Genomic DNA, 23,934 nt, shown 5'->3' on the forward strand with positions numbered 1-23,934 from the left:
AAGAGCATTAAAATCTGCTTCTATTTTAGCGAAAGAGCATTCAAATCTGCTTCTATTTTAGCGAAAGAGCATTCAAATCGGCTTCTATTTTAGTGAAAGAGCATTCAAATCTGCTTCTATTTTAGTGAAAGAGCATCTGCTTAAATTTGAGTAAAAGAGCATTCAAATCTGCTTCTATTTTGAGTAAAAGAGCATTCAAATCTGCTTCTATTTGAGTAAAATAGCATTCAAATCTGCTTCAATTTGAGTGAAAGAGCATTCAAATCTGCTTCTATTTTTGTAAAGGAGCATTCAAATATGCTTCTATTTGAGTAAAAGAGCATTAAAATCTGCTTCTATTTTAGTATGCGTTTGCATGATGATGTTTTTATGCTTCCATGACCCGGTGTTCCATTATTATTATAATTATTTTGTACATTACAGCAGTCCTTCACCGGGTGCAGTGTTGTATTGGGTAATATGGCAAAAGGCAATAACAATATGTTTGGCATTTTATTTATGAGCATTTTATATTACAATGATTCAAATGGTAAAGAAGAATTATACTGTGCTGTCACAGAAGCTATAAACATTCCTTCTGTCATATAGAGAGAAATGTTTTGTAGAAGCATATTCATTCGGTTATATATAGTGCGAGAGGGAAATGCTTTGATGAAACACAAACATAATTCCAGTATGCATTCAATGCAGTATCATTTATGGCCTTTTAATCCAGACCTTATACCCTTTGACCCCGCAGCTTAAACCAACTACGGATATTCATCCATTGGTTTTATGGGATCATAGTTAATCTAATCATGTGTTTGTGGGACTATCATGCGATTGTTAGATATTCTGTCCTACACTGCAGTGCTTCTGCCATGTGTCAAACGGTGTGTGATAAAAGAGGAGCTGCTTTCTTGATTATCATCGATGTGGATTATTAGATGATACATGCGTTGCTATATTAAATTTTTCCATCTCGTGATTGGACAGCCAGAACATGATAGAATTTGTGGGATTGTGACGCAGGTGTAGAGCTGGAGAATGCACTGTGATCAAAGGGCAGAATCCTGGCGTGAGGAGGCTCGAGCTGACGTTATGTAACCAAGGAGGAGGACCCCAGACTTAGGGGCAGGCAGGCCACACATACACATGGATTTACTTACCCACTTGTTCCTCAGACTCACACTGCTGCCTTTGTGCATGGCAGACAAAGTTTGAATAAAGACCCAACTCATATGGAGCCCTATAGGTTTCACTGATCCCGTCAAATTCACGACCAACCTGTGATGGCGGCAGGAAAAGAAGTGATGGAAACGCAGATTTGAATATCAAGCCAGAGTGCATGAGGAAGTCCTGCTTCGCTCTGCATCCTGTGACCTCTGTCAACCCCCCCACCCCAACCCAGACTCCAACTGACCCCCACAACAGGAAGGAAATGTGACGCCCTATTTGCCCCCTTTCTGGGCCCGGTCTGGCCTGTGGTTTTTTGGGACACTGACATTTGGGTCGGACGCATGGACCATGAACTCCCCCAGCTCACCCACTTCAAAAAGGAAGGAGATATCAATCGTTCTCTTCACTTGCCCCTTAATAATAATAACCTTAATTCCATCCTCTGGTGCAATATCCTGTCTGCAGCCATTATTGCCTTGGTAAAAGTAACTACAGTAGAATGCCGTTCAGATTAGCTGCTCTCCAGCATGCTTCCTCCTCAAAGAACACACCTCTCTGAGATATTGTGTCATCTCTCCGTCAAAGAGACAGCACCCTATCAGCGAGCCTCAATCTCCTACCAAACATTCTCAGTCTGTCTGAATTGAAGGATTGTTCAGTGGCCCTACATCCCCTTCAGTATCCACAAGGTAAAACAGAAGAGGGAGAGTTGGAATCCATGCTCCCGCATTGTAAACCTTTTCCCACTACCACTGGACCCGTGCGGAGCAGCGCCAGCCTGTGCTGGTGTAGTTACGGCTCTGAGGTACTGTAGGTACAAAACACCCTACCCGTGCTGCGACCCGATACTGCAGACCATTGATTGGCCAGTGGAAACTGGAGGGTTGATGCTATGGGACGTGATTCAATTTGATTATACTATGAAGTAAGTGATTTTATAGGGGCATTTGGGTGTGTCAGGGGAGGTAATGGGGCCCCAGGCGTTTCCGTGGACACTGGAGCATTATGAAGCATTGTGTCTCTCTGGCTGCTCAATCAGGTCACGTGAAGTCGGTCAGGAGCACCACAGACGTCTCGTCTCCTCTGACGGTCGGCCTAATCTGCCAGACGTGTATCGCCCCAGGGGCATGTGCCGAGAGCCCGCAGTGGTACACTAAAGAGAGGAAGCGGCCCTGGCCCAGACTCAGTTCAGTCAGCCTGAAAGCCCAGCACATGTTCACTCTTAACCAGACTCACTGTATGGATGACGTTGCCGCTATTTATGCTTACTGCGCCCTTGGTTTGCAGTTGATATATTCCACACGACAAGGAACATATTTGGTCTAGGGAAAACTAGTGACTGCAAGCTTGCATTCGCCCCCCTCTCATCGATGAGGCTATCTTGGCCATGCTGAGAGCCTTCTGTTATGACTGTGACTCATAAACACATAAACATGACATTTACACACAACCTGAGAGAGACAGAAAGAGCAAGGGATAGAGAGAGACAAGGAGGGAGATAGTTCTAATTCCCATTAATGCACTTGCAATGAACCGTGCTCTGCTTGCTCCAGCACATGCACCAGTTATAGAAATGGGCTACTCACACCGTATTTGTCCAACTATACTCCCTAAGCTGCCACAGAGATGATATGCATATGACCTATTTTCCGCTTGTAGCGCAAATAAATATTAAAATCACAGCCTTTTCCGTATGCCAACTTCTTCTTTCCCTGTATACCTCCCTTTGTAAAAGTCAATACTAGTGGAACAAGAGAGAGAGAGAGAGAGAGAGAGAGAGAGAGAGAGAGAGAGAGAGAAGTAAGAAAACACTGAGTTTCCTGGACTGGATGGGCCATCTGGGCCCCAAACAGGAACCCCCCCCCCCCCCCCCACCCCCCCCCCCCCCCACTCTCTCTGAAGTGGGAGGCCAGACCCTGCATACCTCCTCCCACTGACACCTCTCCCTGTTTCCCCATGCTCTCTCCTTACCCAATCATTACCGGATCGAAACTCCCCTTGAAACACAGACGTGCACGTTTCTCACATTCTCCAAGGACCTGCTGCGCCCCTCCTCCTCCTGTTTCTTTTTCCATCCTGCCACGATCTCCCAGAATTATGTTCCTTTTAAAACACATGGTTAGGTCATCTCAAACCTACACTGCATGTCAGAGTGAAGGGAAAATAAACAGTGTCTGGGATAAAGAGCCTGGCCAGCCACTGCCGGATCATGGCTTATATATTCACGCACGCACGCACGCACGCACGCACGCACGCACGCACGCACGCACGCACACACACACACACACACACACACACACACACACACACACACACACACACACACACACACACACACACACACACACACACACACACACACACACACACACACACCCTACCTTGAGGCGGTACGTTTATCCAGGTGTAACGTTAGTAGGGGGTCTGCTGGGGGTGTCTGCTGGGGGTGTCTGGTTTCTCCTGCTATGATGTGAGAGGTTGTCATCTACTCCATGCACCAGACTGGGCCAGACTGGATCAGTGTTGCCAGATGGGAAATGTAAAATTATAGTTTTTGTCGTTTTTCTGAGGGAAATGATCAGTTGCGAATTCTAATCAATAGAACATTATAGGCATACAGAGGGCAAAATTATCGAAAAGAGGGCAAAACCAATCGTATAGACAGCAAATGATCGTACAAATCCAATAATTATACAATAATTATACGATAACAACGATACATCTGGCAACACTGCTCTGGATTGAGTGGGTTCTCTTTATTGTGTAATAGCCCAGGTCCTGGCTGGCGTGAGTGAATCACTTGAGTACTACTCAGTCTTTGGGTATTCCCTATTTCTGATTCCACAGTGTGTACTATACAGTGGAGAGACATAGGACTTAGTTCAGACAACATAGCATGGACCTTGCGATTTTTGATGCCATCCGGTACAAAGTCTGAAGCTGCTTCATAGACAATGAATTGGGCAAGATGGTGATGTCACACCCTATGCCTGCCTGTCTACTCTCTCTCTATTATTCTCTCTAATTACAGACGCGGAGTCAGGTGTGGGGAAGCTCTGGGAGCAGCTGATGGAAATCTGTGTGCTGATTGCTGCACCTACTTAAACCTGGCGCAGATGTCATCATGCTGCCAGATCGTAGCTTAGTATTACCCAGTCAGTCATAGTTCTTTGCTCATTTCTAGTTAGTCGTATTTCTGTGTTCCTTGTCTCGTGTCTTACCCGTTCTGTCTCTCCTTTTCCTAGTCCCTCATCTGGCTCCCTGTGCTCTCCCTACTCCTGGATCTCTGCCTGCCTGACGACTCTCCTTGCCTACACCCCAGACCCTATGAGGAACTCGCTACCATGTATGACCCACCGCCTGTCTGACAACCCCGCGCCTCGCCTAAACCCCGGACCGTCTGAGGAACAGATCCTGTGTATGACCCCCTGCCTGGCTGACTACCCTGCTCCTTGCTCTAACCCTGAACTACTTGAGTATTCGATTCTATATAAGACTTCCCGCTTGTCTGACTACCCTGCTCCTACTCTTAGCCCCTGGACAGTACAAGTATCCCTGTGGCTTTACCAACCACTGCTTGGACGATTATAAAATAAAGAACCTGCCTTTTGGGTTATACCAACCAAGTCCATGTCATGTGTGTCATATGATGAATTGAAAATGGGGGACCCTGATGGAAACAAGACGAAAGTCTTTCTCAGGTCTGCATCCTCTTAACAATTGTATGTATTGAGCTGTACTGTACTGTACCCATTCTGCAATCTGTTAATAAACTTTTCAATCAATTCAATCAATCAATCAGTCTCTGTGTTTGCATATTGGGTTCCACCAGTTCAGTCGTGATGGGTGAAGGTGATACTGAGAGCACCCAGCGGAATGTTCTGAATATATGGGTATATTTTCAGTTTCAGAGCGGAGAACACTATTATAGAATAAAGCAAATTTGGGTATACAATAAAAACAAACATGCTGTGGGTCCACAAAGTCAGTCTTCCATTCATTGTCTATGGAGCAGCTCCAGACTTTATACCAAGTTTGAGTCTTACTTCTCTGGTTTCTGGCTTTGTGAGATAGTAGCTCATATTGGCAAATATTGATTGAACTTTCCTAGGCTATGGAAATAAAATACTGGAATTCTTGGGTGGTGTTGCCCTTTAAGTGTTTCTTGTGCTTACGTTTGGATGACTTTTTTCTGTTAACCTAAAAGCAGGGCAGCTGTAGACGGGGGGGGGGGGGGGGGGGGGGGATTTTGGGAGGATTGAGACGGAAACATTTGTCCAATAGAGACGTCTATGAATAAACAAATGAATGAATACATTAAAACATCTGTTCATTCTTGACCACTGGAGTAATGTGTGCAGGAAGTGAGACCCCCTCCTACTCTGTGGAGGCAGGAATGCTATAATTGAAACCGTGTGTTGCAGAAACGAGCGCTGCAAGTGTGTGTGTGTGTGTGTGTGTGTGTCTTCTCCATGCCATTGCCTGCACACTGACCTGCTTATGTAAGAGTGTCATCTGAACCGCTGCAGCACCTGTCTACCTGCGAACAACCTTCCTTTACTTCATATGAAATGGCTGACTTTGATGTTTTGTTCATTTCCAGTTTATGGGTTATCATCACAATTCAAGTTATTGATGCAGTACAAACTTTTGCTTATCCTTTAAAAAGGGGCACACCAACACTATGGGAAATGCACTTACCGTCTTCTCCCGAGTCAGACAAAAAGATAGATACCAATTTCCTCTCTGCGTGTTCAGTAGAAAGCTATCCGGCTGCAAGCTAGTCTAGTTTAGCACAAATTAATGGAAGCAGATACAGACCACTAGCCTAGCTCCTGGAGTTTTAAGCTAGGCTAGTCGACTTGTCCGTATCGGCTTCCATTAATTTGTGCCAAGTTAGGCTAGGTTGCAGCCAGTTAGCTTTCTACTGAATGCACAGAGAAGAAATTGGTATCTATCTTTTTGTCTGACTCTGGAGAAGACTGTAAGCGCATTTCCCATAGTGTTGGTGTGTTCCTTTAATGCGAGGACAGATGAGACAGATGACTCCTGTGGATGTATACTCCAACCTGTTGACATTTGATACTGTCACTAATTTTGTAGCAAACATTTTATGGCCTGCGTGACCGTTTCTTGTGACTCATAAAGGTAAAATTGGTTTGGAATTGGTTTCCACCGGTAAGGATGACTTTGGTCCTCACACACTAAAAATGTTCCCTTGCAGTTATAGAGTGAGTGGTGGAATTCAAATCACATCACCAGTGTAACATGAGTATCAAAGCTGGACAGCTACCAAATCATTGTGTAAAGTAAGTGCATGGTTGTGTTCAAACAACCTGTACATTGGATTATCGACTAAACCTTACTTGGTCCCAAGAAGAGGGTCTCGTGTATTATTGGGTTTAATAGGACATTTATTGTACATTGGATGGGGTTGCGTTAGGACATTTACCGGGGCCAGTTTCAAATTGCAGTCTCTCGTAGGTGCTCTTTGAGAGTGTTTTTGAAAGTGGGTAGTGATTCACATTCCTTTACAGCTTTGGGTAGGGCGTTCCACATTGATGTGGCATAATTGCGAAACGTGTTTAGTCCCTTGTTTGAGCCGAATCTGAGTTTAACATGATTTGTGGAGCTCCCTCTGGTGTTGTGATCGTGGTATTCACTGACCTTTGGGAAGTATTTTGACATGTACATGGGTACTTTAGTCGTGTAGTGTATCTTGTAGACCAGGCCTATTGCAAGTTGCTGTACTCTGTTGTCTACTCTACACCATCCTAGGTTGTCAAAGTGGGCAGGGGTGAGGTGGGTTCTAGGAGTAAGGTCAAGCAGTAGTCTGACCAGTTTGTTTTGAGATGTTTGTAATTTTGTTTTTAGCGCCTTTGAGGTTTGAATCGATTGATTGAACACTTTATTAACAGATTGCAGAATGGGTACAGTACAGTACAGCTCAATACATACAATTGTTAAGGGGATGCAGATCAGAGAAAGACTTTCGTCTTGTTTACATCAGGGTCCCCCAATCGGGCTACTAAAATTCTGCATTCAGTTTTAGAATATCATCACCTACCAGAGAGAGCTATAATTAGAAACGTTCAGGTAGATGGTAATGGTGTTTGTCAGCAACTAGTGACAATAACCTCACCGTTGTATGAGTCACGTGAGGGCAGATCTGTGGTCTTTGTCGCTGGCAAGGCGGAGAACGATGACGCGCAGGACGACAAGCCGTCTAGCGGAGGAGAGTAGCGGAGCTGGGATGGGATGGCCAGCCACTCTCCCCATACACTAGTGGAGTGAAGGCGTATTTGGCGGCTCTGGAGAAAGGACGTCACGAAATACGCTGCTGACAATATATACACAGAGGGATTTGCTCGCGATTCTAGCATTAATGGCCAGTATATTCTCCCACACAAGACACTGCTCGTGAGGCAACCTGTGTCCCGGTGCGCCCTATACATTAGAACGCACAGTGTCATAAATTCGACTCTATCCATACATACAACAGAAGTTTCTGCGACCGTAACACGATTTTTGGGGATCTTGAATATTGCTCACAGTCATGGACGAGGACAATCAAGGTAGGTTTCATTCTGTGGCATTCATACCATGCCGTTGATCTATATTATGTGCATCCTGACTAACAGCCGGCTAATTGTAAGAAAGATAGACATTTGTCTTTATACGAGACTGTATTAAAATTACAATACTCATTATGGCGATGATGACGATAATAATAATAATTACCCACATTGCTACTTGTAAATAAATAAATGTATTTATGGGCCGTTAGACTACTAATCATCAGAGTAGTTTATTCATGCAGTGGAGTATAGATTATAGAAATAGCTTTATATAAAGCCTTTCTACAGCATATAACTGCAGTCACACTATCACCTTGCTCACATCAGCATGTTATGGTCGAGACTACTGGTGTGAAGTTCCTTATAGGAGATGCAGTGACCCCCTTTCCACCTGTGGTCTGATGGTTTCAGAAGCAGCAATGTGTACGAGTCTTCTGTCACATATTAGATGTACAGTAGCTAATGCAGGATGTGTGGATTGACCTACATAATGGTGTTGAAAGGAACCAAGGAGGTTGTCACCCTTGAGTGGATAGGCGTGATGACTGTGACGACGAGGGGGGGGCTTCCTTGGTTTACCCTGGATTATGGACTCCAGTCCCGCCTGTGTCAGCTCTGGACTTGTGCCAAGCCTGCCCAACAGGTCTCACATTGTTTCACCAAGTATCCCCGTGAAACGAATGCATTTAAACAAAACGGTTTGTTTGAAGAATGCCCTGGCGTAGTTCCAGCTGTGGACTGCACGCCAGGGTTCAGCAAACTCTGTTCAAAAACCACTGTGAACAAAATCATGAACTTTACTTTTTGTCAAGATTTATCCAAATTAATCAAAGCAGGGGGCCATCATTTCTCCAGTGACCCCAACCCCTCTTTAAGGCTGTGATCTGTGATATTTGGCCTGGCCATCAATTGCTCAGTGCCTGCGTATAGCTTCAGGATGTAGCTGTGTGCGCGGCATGCATGGCAAGAACTCCCATCGTACTGTTTGAGGATGGCCTGGCCTCCAGCCGGCGGTGGCACGCATCAACACAGCCGCACAGACTGACATATGGTCCTGTGATGCAACCAGAGATAACTGACGAGCAGCCAGGAGGGGGGAAACGAGTGGCCCTTTGACATTCACACTGGCCGGTATGTCATTCACCTATGCATACAAAAACATTTCATGGATTCATGGATCATGACCTGGAATTATAAGTGGTGTGTGCGTGCGTGGCGTGCATGTGCATGCTCTGGTGTGTGCAGGTGTGAGTACGGTGCCAGTGATTTATGCCACAGTGAGTCTGCTCATCTGAAATAAATGGTGTCACTGGTGTTCTGGATGTGTAGTGCTGTGTGTAGTGCTGTGTGTAGTGCTGTGCGGACACAGTGTTCCTGCTGGAATGGATGGCAGGAGAAGTCTGTTCTTCTATGACTGTGTGAATTGTGCCGTAAGTTCTCATAAGGTTTATCCATGTTGGTAGGTCACTGAACATGTCAGAATACCCATGCTCATATTTGTCACCATTAGGGCTGTCCTCCTCGACTAAAGAACATTTGAGTCTACTAACAGGGGGCGACAGTGGCTCAGGAGGTAGAGCAGTCGTCTGGCAATCCGGAGGTTCCCGGTTCGATTCCCGCTCCTCCCGGGCAGCGTGTCGATGTGTCCTTGAGCAAGACACTTAACGCCTAATTGCTCCCAATGAGCAGGTTGGCACCTTGCATGGTTGCCTCCACCGTCGGTGTGTGAATGTGTGAGTGAATGGGTAATATGTGAGTAGGCCTGCCACGATAACACATTTTGCTGGGCGATTAATTGCCCCCGAAAATATCGCGATAAGCGATATTATTGCGACCGGTTAGAGATTTTTTTTTTTAGAAATTTATTTCCCAAAACTTTTATTTTGAAGCCCACCGCTCCGTCTTTTCCGGTTTTAGACTTTTATTTTGAAGCCCACCGACCGGAGCGGAAGTATTGTTGTTATTATCCTAGCAGCATCTCGTCCGGTTCTGTGTTTTTGAGCTAATGATAAAACAAATGTTGAGATTGTTGGTGAGCAACTAACTTTAGGTTAGTTTTAACGTTAGCTACTAACGTTAGATGCAGCTACTACAGGCAATCAACGATGAGGAGGAAGCGTCAAAGCCGTATAGAATAGAATAGCCCTGTGGTGCGTAGGCACGGGAGCGCAACTCGATTACCTGTTATAATAAATGTATTCATGTTTAACTTGTCCCCGTGTCCAGTCCTTTGACTAGTCCCACCCGTTCATTGTAAACAATGATGCATGTAATTGTATTAACGTTATTCTGTGTTGTAGCTATGCTATACGTTGTATTTTGTTTGTTAGCTATTTAGCTAATGTTGTTGGCATTGAATGAGCATCAACACTAGATCTTTAATCTTTATTTAGCAGTCCAGTTTCTCCGGGCAGTAGCGAGTAACTACTTGGGTCTAAAAATAGCTAACGTTACACTACAAAGAACGCTATTTGGTTAAAAGGAGCAACACTATTGAGAAATGTAGTTAAGCTATATGTGGCGTTGCTAGTGCCCCACGGAGCTCCTGTGCTGTGCTCTGTAGTAAGGCCAGCGGCCCCCCACACGGAGTGACTGACGAGGGGTACTGGACTGGTTCCGCCTCATTAAAACAAACGCGCAAATAGCAATTAATCGCGCCCGTCAAAATCATTGCATTAATTTTAATTATCGCAGCAATTAATCGATTTATTGCTTATCGCGGCAGGCCTATATGTGAGTAACAAATTGTAAAGCGCTTTGGATAAAAGCGCTATATAAAAAAAGCAGCCATTAATAGTCATAGGACTTTGTCGACTAATTGATTAGTTGATTTCATAAACAGGTCAATGGAATTGTATCCCAATATGAAACAATGGAGAAGGATCTCTTTAGATCTAGTGCTGCTTACCAGAGATGAGCTTATAACTTTTCAGGAAATAACTCGAACGGCTAATCGATGAACAAAGTATTGGTCGACTAAGACCCAACTGACTCTGTTCCAGAGATCCATAGACCCACTGGGTCAGAGGTAACAGGAGCTGCTTATGTTGGGATGCTACTTTACTTCCTTTCACTGCGACCTCAAAACTGCAAAAAAGAATTTCATCAATGACAAAACTGAGGAAAACAAAAACAAACCACGTGAACTTTGGAAATGACTCAATAATCAACTAGGCTGCAGTAATGGTGTTTACGCATCCATCACAGACAAGCTGGATGTAGCCAATTACTTAAACATTTTCTTCACAAACATAGCCACAACACTGGTAAACAAACTACCCTCCCACTCAGGGCATTTTGGGGTAGAACACATCATAGCCTACTACAATAACCTAGGGGTCCGCAAAGACGATTTCAAACTAGAAATGGTAACAACAGCTGAGGTACTCAAAAAACGGAGCGCCCTCCAACCTAACAAGGCCACTGGCCATGACAATATCCCCTCCAAATTCCTCAGAGACTCAGCAGCCGCCATCACCCCTGTCATCACACACATAATAAACCTCTCCATAAAACAGGGACACGTACCCAAAGACTTCAAAATTGCGAGAGTAACACCCCTGCACAAAAAGGGCAGCAAATTAGACCCAGGCAACTACCGCCCTGTTTCTATCCTTACCTCCATCTCGAAAGTCATGGAAAAAATAGTATACGAACAGGTCGAAAAGTACCTTGCAGAAAAAAAATCGAATCTACGAATTCCAATCTGGCTTCAGAACATCCCACTCCACTGACACATGCCTTCTCTATTTAAACGACCACATCAAACAAGAGGTGGACACGGGCAAATACTGCGGCATGGTCATGCTGGACCTACAAAAGGCCTTCGACACTGTCAATCACTCCATTCTGATTGACAAGCTCAAAGCAATTGGTTTTGATAGTCTATCAGTGAGCTGGATGCAATCCTACCTGGAGGGGAGAGAACAGATGGTGGAGGTAAACGGTACCCTACCCCCTACCCCCCCCCCCTCCCAGTGAGCTGTGGTGTTCCACAAGGAAGCATACTAGGACCGCTACTGTTCCTAATTTAGGCAAATGACATGTCTATCAGCTTGTGACTGCAACTTGTTCCTGTTCGCGGACGACTCAGCCCTGCTGGTCTCTGACAGGAACAAGTTACAGGTTGAAAAAACCTTCAGCTCGGAACTAGGCAAAATCTGCATCTGGCTCGCTGATAACAAACTATCATTACACCTGGGTAAAACAGAGTCCATTCTCTTCGGTTCAAATAACAAACTCAGCAAGACCGACGGCTTCTCAGTTACAGTGGGTGACAATATTGTCACAAGGAAAGATGAAATTACATACCTAGGTTCCATCCTAGAGGCAAATCTTTCCTGTGACAAAATGGCATCCAATGTAATAAAAAAAGTCAACCAACGAACTCGATTCTTGTACCGGATCTCCTCTCTGGTAAACAAGAATACCCTAAAGGCTCTGGCAGGAGCACTCATTCAAGGGTACTACGACTATGCTTGCACCTCATGGTACCAAAGCACCTCAAAGGCGCTAAAAACAAAATTACAAACATCTCAAAACAAACTGGTCAGACTACTGCTTGACCTTACTCCTAGAACCCACCTCACCCCTGCCCACTTTGACAACCTAGGATGTCTTAGAGTAGACGACAGAGTACAGCAACTTGCAATAATAATAATAATAATAATAATAGATCAAATTTATATAGCGCCTTTCATAGAACCCAAGGTCGCTTCACAATCAGGACAAAAAATAGGGCAAGGAAAAATAGGGGGGGGGGATGAGGGAAGGTAAGGGATAATGGACCTAATCTAATCTAAACTAACTGATGGGGAAAAGCCTTGGTGAAGAGGTGTGTTTTTAGAGCGGATTTGAAGGTGTCCAGGGTTGGGGCGTTGCGGATTTCGGGGGGGGAGAGAGTTCCAGAGGGTAGGGGACGCCACGCTGAAGGCTCTGTCCCCAAAAGTCCGTAACCTGGTGCGAGGGATGGAGAGGAGACCTAGATCAGAGGATCGTAGGTTCCGGGATGGAGTGTACTGGTGGAGGAGATCAGACAGGTACCGGGGGGCGAGGGCATGGAGGGATTTGTAGGTGAGGAGCAGGAGTTTGAAGGTGATGCGGAACTTGACTGGAAGCCAGTGGAGATGGATGAGGGTGGGGGTGATGTGCTGCCAGGGCTTGGTGTGAGTGAGAACCCTGGCAGCTGAGTTCTGAACATACTGGAGCCTGTTCAGGGCTTTGCTGGGTACCCCGAACAGGACTCCATTACAGTAGTCCAACCGGGAGGTGACGAATGAGTGGATCAGGGTCTCAGCCACAGAGTCTGAGAGTGAGGGTCGGAGACGGGAGATGTTCCTGAGGTGGTAGAAGGCAGACTTGGTGACAGATTTGATGTGGGAGTGAAATGAAAGTGTGGAGTCAAGGGTGACGCCCATGTTACGGACTTCGAGAGACGGGGAGATGGAACAGCCGTCAACGTGGAGGAGGAGATCTCCAACCTTCCCGAGCAGTGCCTTGGGGGCCACAACCATGAGCTCTGTTTTTTTGCTGTTTAGTTTAAGTAATTTGGTTGACATCCAGGTTTTTATAGCCTGGAGGCAGTTGACTACAGACTGTGGGGGGAGCTGGGAGGATGGTGAGGTGCTGATATAGAGCTGAGTATATCAGCATAACAATGAAAGTTGAGTCCGTGGTGACGTATAATCTGACCGAGGGGGAGCATGTAAATGGTGAATAGTAGGGGACCCAGCACGGAGCCCTGGGGGACACCGTGGTTGACTGGGGCCGGGGGGGAGGATGAGCCGCTGACGCTGACAAACTGAGATCTATTTGTGAGATATGAATGAAACCAGAGCTGTACCGGTGATGCCTAGGTTGTCGGAGAGGCATTTGAGGAGGACTGAGTGGGATATTGTGTTGAACGCCGCGGAGAAGTCGAGAAGGATGAGGAGGCTGATGTGTCCGGAGTCTGCAGCAAGGAGGAGGTCATTAGTGATCTTGATGAGGGCGGTCTCTGTGCTGTGATGTGCTCGGTAGGCTGACTGAAGGGGTTCATAGAGCTCATGGTTGGACAGATGTTGATGAAGCTGGGCGGCGACTGCCCTTTCCAAGGTTTTACTTAGGAAAGGAAGGTTGGAGGGCGGTTAGGTGGCCGAGCGGAGATTGCGTTCGTCACCAGCCCCGGAGCTGTGAGCTGGATTCGCCTGTTCGAATCCAGCTCACAGCTCCGGGGTTGTCACCAGCTTGGCTGGCCGTCTGCACTAATACAATTGGCTGTATTAGAGGGTGGGAGAAGCTGGCGGGGTGGGTCCGGGTCGTTGTAAACAGCGACTCCTACAGTTCGGTCGGGGCGCCTGCTAAGCGCGGATAGGACTCGAGGGGGATAGTGTGGTCCTCCCACACGCTACGCCCTCTCGATGAGAATCCGCGCTGCCAGGTGAAAAGAAGCGGTGATTGGCAGGACGTGTGTCGGAGGAAGCACGTGGTAGTCTCCACTCTCCCAGATGATCTGACTGTGGGGGGTAAGTGCGCAGCAACCAGGAAGGGACTGGGAATTGGCATACGACTAACATTGGGATGGGAGAAAATCGGAGGAAAATGGAGGGGGAAAAATACCAAAAAAAAAAAAAAGGAAAGGAAAGGAAGGTTGGAGATCGGCCGGTAGTTGTCCAGCACCTCAGGGTCCAAACCAGGCTTATTTAGGATGGGAGTGATGGAGGCGGTTTTGAAACAGGAGGGAACTATTCCAGATGACAGAGAGGAGTTGATGATGTCCGTTATGATGGGGCAGAGGGTAGGAAGGCAGGCCTTGACCAGCACCGTAGGCATGGGGTCGAGGGAGCAGGTGGAAGCTTTGGCTCTGGTAACCAGCTTCATGACCAGCGGAACATCCACTGGGGAGAAGGAGGAGAGAGAGCACTGGGGATGGAGGGATGTCGCTGGGAGCATGTAGTCCGGCGTCAGGGGTAAGTGAGGAGGTGAGGGGGCGGGCACCGTGAGTTGTTGGTGGATGGAAGTCACTTTAGCCTGGAAAAAGTCAAGGAACTTAGAGCAGAGGTCGGGAGCATCAGCAGTGTGGGAGGCAGTGAGAGGGCGGAGGAGACGATTTATAGTTGAGAAAAGCGATCTGGGGTTATTTTGCTGTGAGGTGATGAGGGTGGAGTAGTATGCGGTCCTGGTCTTGGAGAGAGCCTCTCTGTAGGACCTCACGTGGTCGACGAAGGCCAGACGGTGGATGGTGAGGCCAAAGTATCGCTTGGAGAGTCGCTCCAGTCGTCGACCAGCTCTTTTCATTGAGCGGAGGTCAGAGGTAAACCATGGGGCAGGGCGAGGAAAGGACACATTCCAGCTTCTGAGGGGCGCCAGAGAGTCCAGGCTGAGGGAGAGGGCGGCATTGTAACAGGCCGCTAAGGTGTCCGGGGAGGTATCGGAGGGAACCGGGGCCATGTGGGTAGTGATGAGGTCAGATAGGGCTGATGCACACACTGACTTGGTGTCCCTGAATGTGAGGGTGCGCGTTGGACGCTGCCTGGGCGGGGGGATAGGGACAGTGAAAAGAATGGCATGGTGGTCAGATACCGCAAGGTCTAGACACTGCAGGTGGGAGGGGGGGTTACCGGTGGAGCAGACCAGATCCAGAGTGTGACCTTTGGAGTGGGTGGGGCCCTGGACATGCTGCGTGATGCTGAGGCAGTCCAGAAGCGACAGGAAATCTGCGGCAAAGTTGCAGTTGGTGGAGTCAACATGAATGTTGAAATCTCTGAGCAGATAGGTGGTCAGGGACCTGGAGCAGAAGGAGGACAGGAGCTCGGTTAGCTCTGACAGGAAGGTGGTGGAGGCTTTGGGGGGGCGGTAAATCAGGGCAAATTGAGGTTGAGGTTCAGGAGATCCGGAGAGAGAGAATGTAATGCATTCGAATGATGTGAGATCAGGAGTGGGTATCTCCTTGACCTGGAAGTCTGTACGATGAATGACACCCAGCCCGCCGCCACGGCCCGTGGAGCGCGGTTTCTGGAGGTAGATGTAACCGGGGGGTGTAGCTTGGTTTAGTGTGATGAAATCCAGTTTATTTTGCCATGTTTCAGTCAAACATAAAAAATCCAGTTTTCTTTCAGTGATGATATCATGGATGAGTAGTGCCTTGTTATTGAGGGAGCGAGTATTGAGCAGCATGAAAGTGGCTGTGGAGGAGACAGGCAGAGTGGGAGGGGTGCTACTGTCTGAGCAGGCCAGGGGCTTCAGACAGCTGGTGCGCACGTGAGGTGTGTTGTGATGACGTCGATGAACAACACGGAAGCGCGGAGCAGATACTACCACGGGTATAGTGGAATCTGTGCAGATGAGTTTGTAGCGGGATGCTCGATGTATATAGCGGGGGCGTTGAAGGAGTCCGAGTGATCTGATGGTATCCAGCCAGATTGGCGCAGCGGCGTTGAAAAAACTCCGAAGTTGGCGAGAGGAGTATGTTAGCATATCGACCGGAGCAGCTAACCGGCTAACGACCAGCCACATACAACGAATCCAGCCTCGGACAACAGCACACTGCGGTGGAGTGATCAAAAAAAAAAGATCTGAATCTAACGTTAGCAGCCCAGACAAAACATTTTTAGTAAGGGAAGGAACGTTAACTCAGTGGAGCGACTGAGAAGCGGCGACATCAAACGCCAGCGTCCTCTCAGCTGCTCATGTTACTGGGCCTGGTCTACAAGATACACTACACGACTAAAGTACCCATGTACATGTCAAAATACTTCGCAAAGGTCAGTGAATACCACGATCACAACACCAGAGGGAGCTCCACAAATCATGTTAAACCCAGATTCGGCTCAAACAAGGGACTAAACACGTTTTGCAATTATGCCACATCAATGTGGAACGCCCTACCCACAGCTGTAAAGGAATGTAAATCACTACCCACTTTCAAAACCACTCTCAAAGAGCACCTACGAGAGACTGCAATTTGAAACTGGCCCCTGTAAATGTCCTAACGCAACCCCCTCCAATGTACAATAAATGTCCTATTAAACCCAATAATACACAAGACCCTCTTCTTGGGACCAAGTAAGGTTTAGTCGATAATCCAATGTACAGTTGTGAGCTGGGTGATGCTACTTCCTCTCACTGCGACCCCAAGATGTGAGCTGGGGGATGCAGTGCACACTTTCTCTCACTGCGACCCCAAGATGTGAGCTGGGGGATGCAGTGCACACTTCCTCTCACTGCGACCCCAAGATGTGAGCTGGGGGATGCAGTGCACACTTTCTCTCACTGCGACCCCAAGATGTGAGCTGGGGGATGCAGTGCACACTTCCTCTCACTGCGACCCCAAGATGTGAGCTGGGGATTATGATGGCAAACTGAAAGCTTATTTGAGTGTTTCCAATTCACAAGCATTTATCATTATATCATGATTATACCATCCTTATCAACGTGTCCTTGAGGAAAATACCAAACCCTGTACCTGCTCCAGGGGAGCCTGCTCATCTGGTGAAATGCATACATGAATGTGTTTCTCAGAAGGGTATGCAAATAAATACATTTCTAATTGCACTGTGTGTGTAAGATGGCGATTGTGTGCTTTAAATCCCTAATACGCACAATGACCGCCACCAACCCATCCTACCCCCCTTGTATAATCCACACATGAACCAGGGCAGACCAGGACAGGGCCTCCCTCCGCTGAGGAAGCCCAAAGAGGAGGTGACCGGTCTGGGGTTGCAGAGTGGCTGAGAGGCGATGCATGTTGGTATTTGTCAAGCATAAATCCACTCAGTGGGAAACTGTCTGTGACTTGGTGGGTGGTGTGGGCCAGTCGAAAAGGTTCCTGCTGTGCCCCACTGATCAATGTTGCCTGTACCCTGTCCGGCAGTGATGCTTCACATAGAGAGACATGCACACACACACACACACACACACACACACACACACACACACACCACACACACACACACACATACACATACACATACACATTAAGGCTGAGCCCGAACGTTCGAACGTTCGAACGTTCGTTCGTTACGCTGACATTCGGACTTTAATTAATAGGTTCGAACGTTCGGTGAAAAAAAAATAAAGGATGCGCACGGGGTTGAGGTGATGTGAATGCGAGGCGCTCGGCTCAACCAGTATGGTCTGCCGGGCTGCAGCGGGATACTATTTCTCAACCAGAGCTCTATTTTGATTGACAGGCGATTCTGCCAATTACGTCACACCGCTTGCACCCGCCTCTGCTGTTACCACCAATCGGCAAGCCTCAACAGACTTACCGTAGCTACCGGGGAGCCGTAGTTAGCTCCCCGCCGAGGAAGTAATCGGTAACAAGGTTTCCGTAGGTGAACCTGCAGAAGGATCATTAATGAATACCATCCTTTTTCGGCCACGGAGCGCGAGCTTCATGGCGGGAGGTGGTTGCGTTGGAAACAACAGCAGGCGCACGGTGGACAGACCCGTCCACCGTCTACCTCGGAACGGTGGTAGGGCGGACGGGCGGCAGGCGTGTTGGGAGCCCGGCCGTTCCGAGGTAGACGGTGGACGGGTCTGTTGAGCCGAGGCGCCGAGGCGTGCGCCTCTCCTCCCGGCTCCCCTCCCCGTCGACCAAGAGTGAATACATGTTATTGAACGTGTAACACTAACCGTTAATGCCACAAAACTAATGCATTTGTTTATCTAGGATACCAAATCTGCTTTTAATGAGGGAAATTCTAGACCTATAAGTATTTTACCTGTCTTGAGCAAAATCATGGAAAAGTTGGTGCATTCACAAATTCAAGAGTATTTTGTTTCAAACAAGCTTGCAACAGATTCTCAACATGCCTATAGAGCTGGTCACTCTACTTCTACTGCCTTGATACAGATGACTGATGACTGGCTTAAAGCTATAGATAACTCTATGTTGGTGGGAGCTGTGCTGTTAGATTTTAGTGCTGCATTTGATGTGCTGGACCATTCTCTACTGGTTGATAAACTTAAATGTTATGGTTTTAACTCTTCTGCTTTAAAGTGGATACTAAGTTATTTGTCCTCTAGATCACAGAAGGTGTATCTAAATGGCAGCCTGCCCAGTAGCAGAGGTCTAGAGTGTGGCGTGCCGCAAGGAAGTTGCCTAGGACCTTTGCTCTTCTCTGTATTTACGAATGACCTATCTTGGGCTACCAAATGTGCTACAACAGTTCTTTATGCAGATGATTCAACATTGTATTACGCGGCACCATCATGCAATGTACTTAATGAAGTTTTGAGTAGAGAACTTAAAGTTGTGCATGACTGGGTAGTATGTAATAGACTTGTCCTTAATATCTCCAAGACTAAATGTATTGTGCTGGGAACAAGGCACAGGTTATCTACAAATCCAAAGCTTCATTTAAACTTGTGTAATTCAGCAGTTCAACAAGTTGAAAGTACTAAACTCCTTGGAGTGATGCTGGATTGCACTCTGTCTTGGTCTCAGCATATTAATTATATTGTTTTAAAAATGGGAAGAGCAATTGGTATTTCCAGGAAATGTGCTTCTTTTGTTGCCCGTACCCTTTTATGTCAGATAGTGCAAAGTTTAGTTTTATGTCATCTTGACTATTGCTCTGCGATGTGGTCATCTGCTGCCAGTGGTGACCTCAGGAAGCTCCAGGTGGTCCAGAACAGGGCAGCACGGTTGGTACTGGGCTGCTCACTAAGGTCTAATGTGAGCCGTATGCATGCCCGCCTCTCTTGGCTTAACGTTGAAAATAGATTGTCTTTTAATATACTTGTGCTGTTCAAGTTGGTCATGAGCAGTAAGACTCCTGTTTTTATACATAATCATCAGATTGTTTTTAGTAATACTGTGCACGAGCATTACACTAGAGGTTCCAGTAGTGGGCAGCTTGAATTGCCAGGTCCTAGAACCAGCGCTCTGGGGAGATCTTTTATTTTTAGAGCATTAACTCTGTGGAATGGCCTGCCTCGGAACCTCTGCTGCATTTACAGTAGATTCACGTTTAAAAAGAATCTTCAATTGTTTTTAAATTGTTTTTAAATTGTTTTTAACACTGTAAAGTGGTTTTTTGTTTTTGTTTTACACTAATGTAATTTTAGCTATATTAATTGTTACGGTAGGTTCATTATGCATTGTGTGTACTGACTTTTAATAATTTTGTTTTTTTGCAATGGTGATTGTTTGTGTTTTTTTGTGTGTGGACCCCAGGAAGACTGGCTGGTTGCTATCGCACCAGCTAATGGGGATCCCTAATAAAATAAAATCAAATCAAATCAAATCTAGCCCCTTACGTGACTGCAAGGGCTATTGTTTATCATACTTTGATTCAGTAGCTTGTTTATTTTCTTCTGAGTGCTTTGTTTAATTACATGTTTACATGAACAGCCACCACTGTAAACAACATGTTTTTCACCAATAGACTATGCAATGCCGCCCTCCGTAGGATCTATAATAATACAATAAAAAAAAATATTATTATTAAAAAAATAAAAAAAAATAATTGTATTAAAAAATAAATTTATTAAAAAATAAAAAAAAACGAACGTTCGAACGTTCGTTCGATAAACCCTGGCGAACGTTCGAACCCTAAAAACAGGGTTCGGGCTCAGCCTTAATACACATACACATACACATACACACACACCACACCAATGGTGCGCATACACTAATGTTGCCAGGCTGCAAACACAGCCGGAGAGAGGGGAGAGAGATACAGAGAGAGAGAAGACTGTAGACGGAATGAGATATTGAGGTGTCAGTGACAGTGAGTGTGGGAGAGGAGTAGATAGTGTGAATGGCAGAAGGTTGGAAAATGTGTGACCAGGGAGAGAGAGAGAGACCAGTTCTTGTTGTAGAAAGATGGCTCAGGTGACTGAGAGAGAAAGAGAGACAAGTAGCATAATGTGGCAAAGTGATGGCACAGATTCAGAGACGGAGAGGTTGGACACTGGCCAAAGAGGTATGGAGTCGAAGAGGAGAGGGGGAGAGACAGGGGGTGGACCAAATATTCTCCAGTCTAGTACAGAAGTTACTTACAATAAAACTCCTTCTGTTCAGTCATGATTGAGTCACTCAGGAGGCCAGCAGTCTGTTGTGATGTCTCTGACTAGATACAAACCACATCACGGCTCTGACCATCTATACAAACCACATCACGGCTCTGACCATCTATACAAACCACATCACGGCTCTGACCATCTATACAAACCACATCACAGCTCTGACCATCTATACAAACTTTGTATAGATGGTCAGAGCTGCAACCACATCACGGCTCTGACCATCTATACAAACCACATCACAGCTCTGACCATCTACACAAACCACATCACAGCTCTGACCATCTACACAAACCACATCACGGCTCTGACCATCTATACAAACCACATCACGGCTCTGACCATCTATAGGATTGAGACCTAATACTAAATAGCTTTCACACGCCTTTGTGTCTTTGGTTCCGTTTATCTGTTTGACTTTTTTTTTTTTAATTTTTTTTTGTGATCTTCTTTTCTGTTTAAATTGTATCCATAGCTTCATAGATGAATACAAGGGCACCCCACGCCCTTCATACTGTAGGCCTTACTGTACACAGCTTTGAGGAAATTAGGCCGTAGTAAATCCATTTGACACGCATGACAGTCAACAATACAATGGCAGCTCATTGGACAATGGAGCGGGAAGAGCACACAAAGCACCCCTATCGCCCAGGCAACCCTTCCAATTGGTACACGCGCAGCTTTGCTTAACACTTTGTCATTTTGCATGGCTGGAAGGCAAAAGACAAATCGACCGACTTTGACTGACAAGATTCAGGTCAAATAAAGACCCGCCCCTCTCAATTTCGCTGTGTGTTCGGTTTTGGATGTTGTTTCTATTACTCTGAGTTGTGACAATGTGGCCCTGTCTATTTACAGAGTGCTCAGAGGTGACTAAAAGAGAGAGGTCCATATGGAATGAATCAGGGCATTTATGCTGCACGTTGACTTCACAGCATGTCCTGTGATGGTCTGGTGTTTGGCCACAGCCCGCCCAGTTACACTCTGTGAAAGCCAGCCATTTTACTTGGCAGCTGAGTGTGTGTACGGGTGTGTTTATGTGGCCATGTGGTCCATTGGGTTATGCCGCGCTACAGCCCAGCTGAGGCGAGGAGAGATGTACACCCTGTGTTTGGGGAGCTCAGGGCCATTCGTGTGCCTGCCACAGTCTCACAGGGCATGGCCAAATACCTTTCTGGTATGTTGAGTTTTTGTGTTGATGTTTTGGTCTTTGGAGTAGACTCTGCGCTGCTGTGCTTTCCCAGAGCCCACCCTCTGTGAAGTGGCTGGGAGAGGGATGCCTTGACGTGTCAATGAAGAATATGGTTCAATGATTGTATGAGTGCTCAGTAATTTAGAGCAAGTCACGCTTAGCTAGCAGAGACAGCTCCTTAGGGGAGCATGTCTATGTTCCCCGGGTCCTATGTTCCCCGGTAGTGATAGATAGTCAGACCACCAGCCCTGATTCCAAACTCTAACCGTAACCAACTTCGAAAGAGGGCCTAAGCTTAACCAGTTCGAAACAAGGCGGACATTAATAATTAATTAAATAATAAAAAATTATAAAATGTTCAATCAATCAATCAATCAATAAATCGGGGAACATAGGACCCGGGGAACATAGTGATGACCCCCTCCTTAGTGCTTAGCTAGCAGAGACAGCTACTTAGCACTTAGCTAGCAGAGACAGCTCCTTGGTGCTTAGCTAGCAGAGACAGCTACTTAGCACTTAGCTAGCAGAGACAGCTCCTTGGTGCTTAGCTAGCAGAGACAGCTCCTTGGTGCTTAGCTAGCAGAGACAGCTACTTAGCACTTAGCTAGCAGAGACAGCTCCTTGGTGCTTAGCTAGCAGAGACAGCTACTTAGCACTTAGCTAGCATTGACAGCTCCTTGGTGCTTAGCTAGCAGAGACAGCTACTTAGCACTTAGCTAGCAGAGACAGCTGCTTACTAGTGCTAGGGAGCTAGCTGTACAGAGCAGACATTGTGCACATCTTACATTTATTCAAGTCTGGTCTGTGCCCCTCTGAAGTCTCTGAAAGTTATGGTACGGAAAGACTTTCCAAAGTGTTTCTGTGTGTTGCACAGAGTAAAATGCCTTCAAAAGTAATTTCTGTGTTATATGACTGATTCCCTCCACCCACAATTGGATTTCAATATAGCAATTATGTATACCAGTACAACTGCCTACGCATTTAACTCACATTGTAGAGGTCAACATCAGCTGGTGTGTGTGTGTGAGACGTGTGTGTGTGTGTGTGCATGTGCTATACTGTACGATATCATCCCTGCTAGACCAACTGGTCAATACCGCCTCTCTCTCACTCATCTCTCTCTCTCTCTCTCTCTCTCTCTCTCTCTCTCTCTCTCTCTCTCTCTTTCTCTCTCTCTCTCTCTCTCTCTCTCTTTTTTCTCTCTCTCTCTCATTCACTTCTCTCTCCCTCCCTTATTTATCTCTCTCTCATTCACTTCTCTCTCTCGTTCACTTCTCCCCCTCTAGGGATGCCCCGATCGATCGGCCACCGATCGTTATCGGCCGATACTCAGTATAAATATGCAATCTGTGAATTCCGATAATTAGTCATATTCGCCGATAGCGGAAACCGATCAAGCGAAGCTCTCACTCGCTGTCTGTCTCAGACACACACGACCTGCAAACTGCCGCTGCTCCTCCTCCCTAGCCCCGCCCGCCCCCGTGTAGAGTTTGTAAACAAAGAGGTGCGGCTCCTCTGCTCGAGTCTGTAGTGCACTGCATTCGACCTGCGCTAACGTTAGCTACCTAGCTATCGTTACTGTTTAAACAAAATTACCCAGTCAACTATTCACGTTTAGTAGGCATTGTCTAACGGTATTTAGCCGGCTAGCTACCGATAGCTCCTGATATCAACAAATGATCCAGAAAGTCTAGTAGTTCATGTTCATACCTCAGTTAGCTTGCGTTAGCTGACGTTCGTTTACTGTTCAAAACGAAATGTCCCATTGAACTAAAGTTCTGTCTTAACGTCATCTAGCCGGCTAGCAGTAGCTACAGATAGCTCTTGATATCAATGTCTTATAACATTGATTTAATGCGTATTCGAGCTGAGGGCTTGCTGAATGTGAAATGACCAAAGCACTTAACGTTACCAATGGGGTCCCGCTGCAGCGCCGGAGAATCCTTTTTGGAGCTGGGCTACTAGAGTACACACAGACAGTGGAGCTGTTTGCAG

At 46.5% G+C, this 23,934-nt stretch overlaps 1 protein-coding gene across 1 annotated transcript in view; it reads left to right on the forward strand.

Moving 5' to 3' along the window:
* The first annotated feature begins 7,468 nt into the window (after positions 1-7,468).
* The window catches only part of cyth3b (cytohesin 3b), a 102,508-nt gene continuing 86,042 nt past the window's right edge, over positions 7,469-23,934 (forward strand). Inside the window, exon 1 of the mRNA XM_084328397.1 lies at positions 7,469-7,733. Within this exon, the coding sequence (XP_084184523.1) occupies positions 7,715-7,733 (19 nt within the window). The 5' untranslated portion in view covers positions 7,469-7,714. The remainder of the gene's footprint in view (positions 7,734-23,934) is intronic.

Source organism: Notolepis coatsorum (genome assembly GCF_963971535.1).
Source record: "Notolepis coatsorum genome assembly, chromosome: 14".
Taxonomy (NCBI): domain Eukaryota; kingdom Metazoa; phylum Chordata; class Actinopteri; order Aulopiformes; family Paralepididae; genus Notolepis; species Notolepis coatsorum.